Source organism: Petaurus breviceps, unplaced genomic scaffold (assembly GCF_028583685.1).
Source record: "Petaurus breviceps papuanus isolate PSGF00001 unplaced genomic scaffold, PetGlider_PUasm1.0 90925, whole genome shotgun sequence".
Taxonomy (NCBI): domain Eukaryota; kingdom Metazoa; phylum Chordata; class Mammalia; order Diprotodontia; family Petauridae; genus Petaurus; species Petaurus breviceps.
Window position 1 is genome coordinate 22317611 of NW_027187380.1, and position 9038 is coordinate 22326648.

At 36.1% G+C, this 9038-nt stretch overlaps 1 protein-coding gene across 7 annotated transcripts in view; it reads left to right on the forward strand.

The window, feature by feature from the left end:
* Positions 1 to 8674, forward strand: part of LOC138152591 (ATP-binding cassette sub-family A member 10-like) — a 159126-nt gene extending 150452 nt beyond the window's left edge. For all 7 annotated transcript variants that reach the window (XM_069076546.1, XM_069076547.1, XM_069076545.1 and 4 more), the window contains 5 exons: positions 261 to 380; positions 657 to 797; positions 5424 to 5503; positions 7649 to 7704; positions 7831 to 8674. In XM_069076546.1, the coding sequence (XP_068932647.1) occupies positions 261 to 380; positions 657 to 797; positions 5424 to 5503; positions 7649 to 7704; positions 7831 to 7929 (496 nt within the window). In that variant the 3' untranslated portion in view covers positions 7930 to 8674. The remainder of the gene's footprint in view (positions 1 to 260; positions 381 to 656; positions 798 to 5423; positions 5504 to 7648; positions 7705 to 7830) is intronic.
* Positions 8675 to 9038: the final 364 nt, after the last annotated feature.

Consider the following 9038-nt stretch of genomic DNA (forward strand, 5'->3'; position numbering starts at 1 on the left):
TCTATCTATCTATCTATCTATCTATCTATCTATCTATCTATCTATCTATCTATCTATCTATTGTGTGTGTATGTGAAACCACACTGAGCATACTTCTATTTATTAATTCTTTCTCTGGAGATGGATAGCTTCTTTTATAAAAATTGATTTGAATATTTATAATACTCAAAATGACTTAATCTTTCATAGTTGTTCTTTGAACAACTTTGCTGTTACTATAAACAATATTTTCTTGGTTCACTTTGTTAACTCAATTTCAGGAAAGTGATTCGAGCAACATTTAAAAACAAGGAAGGTGGTGCTATTCTGACTACACATTACATGGCAGAGGCTGAGGCTGTGTGTGACCGGGTGGCCATCATGGTGTCAGGACAGTTAAGGTGAATGAATGTACTGATAGAACAATATATCCATATAACCAATGACAACACAATATTAAGGAAAATTTCTTCAGAGGAGTAACAATGTACAAACCTATTTATCTTGTGAACATCTGGATTTAGCTTTGACTTAAAAGTAAAGGCCCATTACCTCCATTTGTAGACCAGGAAATAACAGTAATGGATTAAGTTGTAATTGTATATATTTTTTAAACTTCTCTTTCTCTTTCCTCCCTCTTCTTTCCCTCTGTTTTTCGTTCTCTCCTTCTTCTGCAGATGCATCGGTTCAATCCAACATCTGAAAAGCAAATTTGGCAAAGATTACTTACTGGAAATAAAAGTGAAGGAATCTGAGCAAATAGAGCTCCTCCATGCAGAGATTCTCAAGCTTTTCCCACAGGCAGCTCGGCAGGAAAGGTAAGCATTTTTTTGTCCTTTGGTAGGAAAGTAGACTTTAGTCTGCCATCAATTAGTTTTCATTTGTGATAGGTTTCAGTGCAGTGTAAAGTCCCAGGAAGAGAACCAAGAAGCAAGGGACTTGACTTTTTAGGCCTCAGGAGAACAAAAGAAGTAAATTAATCCAAAATCCCCAAATCTGAAATTTGAAAGGTACTTTTTTTGGGGGGGGGGATATATTTATTTTTAATACTTAAATCTTTTTTTAAGTTCCCAATTGTCCAATTCTCTCCCTCTACTATCTTCTCTTCTCCCCACTGAAAAGACAAGCAATATATCAATTATACATGTGACATAATGCAAAACATATTTACATATTAGCCATGTTACAAAAAAGCAAGAAAATAAAGTGAAAAAAATTGTTCTTCAATTTGCATTCAGTTTATCAGTTCTCTCTGGAGGTGGATAGCACTTTACATTGTCGGTCCTTTGGAATTATCTTGGATCATTGTATTGGTCAAAGTAGCTAAGTCTTTCACTGTTCTTCATCCTTACAACATTATTGTGATTATGTACAATGATCTCCTGGTTTTGCTCACTTCACTCCACATGAATTCATATAGATTTTCTTAAACCATCCCTCTTGTCATTTCTTATAGCACAGTAATATCCATCACAATTGGATACCACAACTTGTTCCTCCCTCTTTGAACCAATTCTGATGTGAGTGAGGTTTAAGCATTACCTGCCACATCCCCTCCTCCATTCCCCCTCCACTGCAAAAGCTTTTCCTTACATGCCTCATTTATAGCCTGAAGGATTATGCTCAGTTTCACTGGGTAGGTTATTCTTGGGTTTAATCCTCTCTCCTTTATCTTTCAGAGCATCATATTCCAAGCCCTCTACGCCTTTAACATGGTAACTGTTAAATCTTGTGTGAGCTTGATTGTGGTTCCATAGTATTTGAATATTTTTTTTGGCAGCTTATAGTATTTTAACCTTGACTTGGGAACTCTAGAATTTCGCAATAATATTCCTGGGAGTTTTCATTTTTTACTTTCTTTCAGGAGGTGATTGGTGGATTCTTTCAATTTCTATTTTACCCCTCTGGATCTAAGATCCAGCAAATTTCCTTTATATTTCCTTGAAATATGATGTCTAGGCTCTTTTTTTCATCATGGCTCTCAGGTAGTTCAACAATTCTTAAATTATTTCTCCACAATGTATTTTCCAGGTCAGTTGTTTTTCTGATTAGATAATTCACATTTTCTTCTATTTTTTCATCTTTTGACTTTATTTGTATTTTGTTTATTTATGTTTTTGTTTTATTGCTTATTAATGTCTCATGGAGTCATTAATTTCCACTTTCATAATTCCAGTTTTTTTAAGGAATTATTTTCCTCAGTGAACTTTTGTACTTTTTTCTCTTTGTCTGTCTGCTTTTTAAGGAGTTCTTTTCTTTAGTTAATTTTTGGGCCTCTTTTAGTATTAGATCAATTGTTTATTTAAGTATTATTTTCTTCAATATGTTTTGTGTGACTCTTTTACCAAGTTGTTGATTCTCTTTTCATAATATTCTTCATCATTCTCATTTCTTTTTTCCCCCTCCCAATACTATCTTTCTCTTTAACTGTTCTAGGAATTGATTTTTTTGTCCAATTTTCATTTTTCTTTGAGGTTTTGCTTGTAGCTGTTTTCATATTGTTGTCTTATACTGAGTTTGTGTCTTGATCTTCCCTGGAAGCATAGTAGCTTTATACAGTGGGGTTCTTATTTGTTGTTTACTGATTTTTATAGCCTATTTCTTGATTTTGAATTTTATGTTAAAATTGGGCTTTGCTCATCTGGGGGTGGGGAGGCATCATTAAACTTCAGTTTTTTCTGTGCTGCCATTTTCAGAGCTAGTTCTTGGAGTCTGCAACTTTTGGGGTCTTTTGAAGTGGTTTATCTTGGGAGAGGTGTGTTCACTGCTCTCCTTGTCTGTGCTCTGGACTTTACCCAGGAAGGGCCCCTGCTCCCCTGCAGTCATAAAGGCTAGTGCGCCCCTCTCCTCTTACACTGCTCCTGATCCCTTTTGATCAATCACAAGTGCTCCTCTCTGCTGTGGCACTGCAACCCAGAAGCATATGGAAAATGGAATTTCCAAATAGTGCCTTGTCCTAGGGTCAGTTCAAGCTCTCTTGTAATCTCTTTCTGACCAGTTGTCCAGCCCTTCTTATTGTCTGTGGAATGAGAACTGCTTCTGCTATTGTCACAGTGACCTACAAAGTCCATCACTGCCATTACTGCCATGTGCTCTGGGCCAGCCCCCAACTGCCTATAATAGACCTCTCTTACTGACCTCCTAAGTTGTGTTGGGCTGGAAAATATCTCATCTTAACCTTTTGTTGGCTATGATCCTCCAGAATTTGATTTGATAGGTTATTTTAAAGTTATTTGGAAAGAAATGTTATGAGAATTTGACTGGTTTGTTGCCTCCATTTCACCATTGTGACTGCCCTTGAAAGCTACTTTTGTAGTACACTAAGTTTGATATTATTTTTTTTATTAAAGGTACCATCCCTTGATTCACTCCTTAAAGAGGTCTATTCAGTGAATGGGTATTGCCTCACTCCAAGTATGAACTAGAAAAGACCTTAGCTTAAAAGGGCCAAGGTTCCCCACTGCATCCTGGGCCATCTCCAGTCATCCTGATTTATATCTGGCCACTGGACCCAGATAACTTTGGAGGAGAAAGTAAAGCCAAAGACTTTGCACAGTTCTCCCTCCCTCAAATAAAAGTCAATTGCAACTCATGTCATCATTTCCCTGATGTCATGGTTCTCTTTGAGAATGAAGGACAAACCTCAATGCAACCCACACTTAAACCAAAGAGCCTCTCTCTAAAACATCTCTGAAGATTTGTAAGCTAGATGCAGTGAGGGGAGATCCATTGCCTCCTGATGTGGCCCATGTAACATCTGAGTAGCTCTAATTGTTAAGAATATTTTCCTTCTATTAAACCTTTCTCCAGCTTTTATCCAGCTATTCACGGCAGCTGTTTTAAGAAGCTGATTTTCTTGACATTAGAAGGCAAATGGCAGTATCTCCCTTGAAGAAAACACAGGGCTAGGAAAACCCTATGGTACAATGTATATAGCCCTAAATAATAATTCTGGCTAACCAGAGGCAATGGTGGGGTGAGGAAAGGTGACCTAACGAAATTATGTAGGATTTGGAGACATAAGGTTCAATGGGAGAAAGTTCTGGAATATTACCATTAAAAAGAGAGATAGAGGCTGTTACTGGGGAGGTTCCCACCAGGGTAGGGAGCTGAGGAGGAGAACACCTTAGGATACCACCTTAGCAATTGTATGGAGCCACCTTGATTTATTCTGGTCATAAAGTCTAGTCTTCCATAATTGGGTTCAGTTATACAAGGAGCAGAGGTGACAGTACACCTCTTTCAGAATCTAATCCATGCCAATGATACAATTGGTGAATCCTGTACTCCACAATCCTGAAGAGAAGGCAGAAATGGGAGAGGTAGCAGATGGGCATAGCAGGGGGGATGGCAGTATGGCAGCTGTCCTGTTACTAGGATCCAGCAAGAATATGTTTGCAGCATGGCAGGTTACCCGACCTCAGCAGAGCAGAATAATAGTTGCCAGGATTATTGTGGGTACTAGCCAGGTTGAGTAAAGGCAATCAATTAATGTTGGCAAAGGGTTTGGAGAGCAACACACAAGAGGACCATGAGGCATGGGAGGATTACTGGGGGTACTAAGTGAAACCCCACCCCCATGTCAGGTGCCAAAGGACAAAATTCTGATTGTCCCACCCTATTTACAATTCTGTTAGACTGGAAGGTTGGAGAAGGTGAAGCACAAAGTCAACTTCATTTTTATTCCAGTATGAAATGTAACATAATAATGTTTTGTATGTTTTTTAATGTTATATTGGGAAATTCGTATCAGAGTGTCATCATTATACTGCTTTTGGAGAGAACCTTACACCACAGATACTTAAAATCAAATTACAAATATAAGAGTTTTCTTCACTTAATTTTTTTTAAATCTGGGAACAGACAGTCTTTACTACATGAATGGTAAACTATGACAACTAAACAGATGTGAAAAGCACAAGCACTTTCCCTATAAACTTGTGAATTGGAATGGCCAAACTACCCCCCATTCCATGTCTAGTACCTCTTCCTATTGTTTACCTCTGAAATAACTGCTGAGTGTTTGCTATCATTTCATGGTACTTCCATTCTGCTTGTGGTAGGTCTTTGGAAAATAGTTTTGATTGGGATCAGAGGAGGGGTTGTTGGGTAGGAATAAAAAAGAGTGAAGTGATTTTGGAACACTGACAAACTAAGGGGCTTTAGGAGGAGTTGCTGAGCAGGATGTTATAGCTGGGGGCTTTGGGCAACCAGAATGTAGAGTGAGGGATGATGAGCTCCTGATTAGAGGGGAAAAAGGAGAAAAGTTAGAGGTTAGACAGGGAGGTGAGAAAACCTGAACCTTTGTATTTGTGAATTGGATCAGTTTCATACCTGTCAATCATTATTATATAATATTATATAAGGAAAATCATTATCAACAGTGCTGTGCTTTTTCAATATGTCAAAAATAAGGAACGAACCTTACTTTATCTTCTCCCTAGGTATTCTTCATTGATGGTCTATAAATTGCCCGTGGAGGTTGTACACCCTCTATCTCAGGCCTTTTCCAAATTAGAGGCAGGTAAGAGTGATGATTTCAAAAATGAGATTCTATGTAGCAGATAATGACAAAATAATGATGAGCAGAATTCTTGGCACATAGAAAGTGCTTATTCATTGATGATGATAGGATTTATATAATGTTAAGAATCATAAAATGCTTTCCCCACAGCAATGCTATGAGTTTAGTGGTACAAGTATTATTATCATCACCATTTTACTGATAAGAAAACCAAGACTAATAATATCAAAGAACTAGAAGGTATTAGAGAACAGGCAAAATGAAAGAAACAAAGTGCAATCAAATATCAGCAACAAAGTCAATTAATAGAATGATACATTTTAATTTAATTAATATGAATATAATGAACACTAATATTATAATATCATAATAATATATAATGGTATTATATCATAATTTTAATATAATTACATAAATATTAATGCTGTCAAATATTATGTAGTACAGAGATACTATTAATAGCATATGATTCTTATATAGACAATACAAACATTAATATATAATAAAACAAAAAATCAGAGGCCATATGTTTATATCCTTATTCAATATTTGCTATACTGGTATGACCAGATGCAAGGCACTTAATCTTTTTGGGCCTCAGTTATCTCATCTGTAAAATTAAGGCATTGGACTTGTGATAAAAGGACCTGCATTTTAATTTTTTTCTGTGCTACTCAGTCAATAACCATTTATGAAGTGCTTAGAGGATATGTGACACTGCTAAGCACTGGGAACACAAAATGAAAGAAAGAAAGAAGGAAAGAAAGAAAGAAAGAAAGAAAGAAAGAAAGAAAGAAAGAAAGAAAGAAAGAAAGAAAGAAAGAAAGAAAGAAAGAAAGAAAGAAAGAAGAAAAGAAAGAAAGAAAAAGAGAGAGAGAGACAATTAATTACATTTACTAGCTGTATGGTACAAGTATTATTGTACCTCATTTGCATTTTCCCCTTGTTACATTTATCAATAAGACAAGACAACTTTTAAGATCTCTTCCAGTTCTAAATCTAGGTTCAAATGACATTAGGAGGAGAGTGGTAGCATTTTAAGTCAGTGTTTTGAGTTGACAGGGTCATTGTCTTTGCATATAGATATAACCTTATGTAGAACTCACCACTGAGTTGCGTATAATCTCAAGACAGAACTTCAGTCATGAGTGGATAGGTCTTAAAAATCATAGAAATATAAGAAGAAAAAGAAAAGAGCCAAGAGAATAATGAAGGAAAAAACCTGATATCACATCTTGGATTCTATATGATAAGGAATTAGCAGCAGTGTTATGACATAGGGAATTATTTGTTGTTCAGTCATTTCAGTCATGTTCAACACTTTGTGACCCCATTTGGGGTTTTCTTGGCAAAGGTGTTGGAGTGGTTTGCCATTTCCTTCTTGTGTGTAAAGTGGTTTAAAAATCTTAAACTACAATATAAATGCTAATTGCTAATTATATCTTAATTACTTATTTTTTACCCGAAAATCTTCACTAATTATAGCAATGAATATTGACTTAATAAAAAATAAAGAAAATAGTAGCATTCATATGTCCCAGGGAAAGCAGAATTTTCTGTCATTAAATATATGTCTCTATATAAGTAATACTGAAAGGTCTTCCTATTGCATAGCTGCCCATTACATTGAACCCCTGACAGCTGATTTTGCATTTATGTCTCTGATCTTATCTCTACTTCAAGGCACTTGCTTACAGTCTAGTAAGAAGATGGAGCACATACATATAAAAGAACTAAACATGAAATGGGCAGCTAGGTGGCACAGTGGGCTTGGAGTCAGGAAGACTTATCTTCCTGAGTTCAAATCTGGCCTCAGACACTAACTGTGTGACCCTGGGAAAGTCACTTAAGCCTGTTTGCCTCTGTTTCCTCATTGGTAAAATGAGCTGGAGAAGGAAACCACTCCAGTATCTTTGCCAAGAATACTCCAAATGGGGTCATGAAGGGTCAAACATGACTGAAAAACAACTGAACAGAAAAACATGAAATTATCTATTTATTTTAAACTTCAAATGTAAACCAAATGCTATACTTTCTTTAACCATATAATGACTTTTGCCTCACCCTGTGCATTTTGTGTTTGTGCTGTTTTTTTAAGTTCAGAGGGAAACACAAATTTCTGATGTGTTTTTTTTTCTTGTGCAGCTAAATCTACCTTCAACCTGGAGGAATATAGTCTCTCTCAGTCTACTTTGGAACAGGTGGGTGCATGCTTTTTTTTGTCTTTTATTTGCCACACATCAATACCTCATTTTTCTGTTCATTTATGAATAGAATAGCCAAAATTTTATTTCTTTTTTTTATCTTTTCCTTTCCCCCTCTTTCAGGTATTCCTTGAGCTCTCAAAGGAGCAGGAGCTTGGAGACTTGGATGTGGAATTGGATACAACAATAAAATGGAAACTGCTCCCTCAGGAAGAGCCTTAAAGGCCCAGACGACCTACATTTATTTTTAATTCCATGACTAATTTTATTCCCATGAATTTGTATTATTAAGCCTCTATATCATTGCAGAAAAAGTTAACCAAACATTTAAAAAATTTTATGTTTTTACTTAGTAACTAATTAAATGTTATAATAACTTTTTTGGTTAGAGTTAGGGAAGGAAGGCTTGTAGTCAGAGCAGGTGCCATCAGTGACAATGGTACTAATGAACTGAGTCCAATTTGCAGAGGTTTCTGGTGTATTTGCATACCTTCCTAAGTAAATTTTCTGCAAAATATTAATAACCTGTAGATTTTGTCGGATTGTTTTAATATGCATAGCAATGTTGGTAATGTTTCTAATAGTGCATGGGGGGGGTAGAAGGTGAAAGATTGATGAGTAGAGCTAGTTACTACCTCTTTCTGGTTCCCACCCTTATGTGAATAGTGCCCCTCTTCCCTAACTTGTCTTTTTAGGCTAGAGTTTTCCCTCAGTAATTTTCTTGGATTCTGCCCCTTTGGGGTAGTTTATCTTTCAAACCTGCAAGAGGAAGAACAAAAAAAAACCTGAATGTACTTGAGGCAACTACCTCAGAAGGCTAGTCCAATTCATTTACAATCCCTCTGTTTCCCGCAGCCAGAACTACCTTGGATTCATTGGTTCTAGATTTTGATCTAGATTTATATTTTCTTTCTGCTTTGAGGAAATTATAAAATATCTGTCAATAAAATCTCTTTTGTTGCTCCAAGTCTCTGAACTTTTCTGCCAGGGAATACCTCTTAACATTTCTAAATTCTATCAATATCTTGTGTAACTCATTGACCATTTGCCACTTTCTCAGTTGTATTCATTCCAAGGACAAAAGCAAACTACACTAAACAACCAAATTTTCCTAGAGAAGTGCTTATCAATGTGTTGTCTCAGGACTCCTGGGGATCCCTGTGACTCTTTTGGGCAAGTTCATAAAGTCAAATTATTTTCATAACACTAAAATATTTTATTTTCCAATACAGTAGATATTGATAGATGTAACTCACACAAACAAAAACTCTTTGGGATCCTCATTAATTTTTAAGAATATAAAGAGAAGACCAAAAGTTTGAGAACTGCTT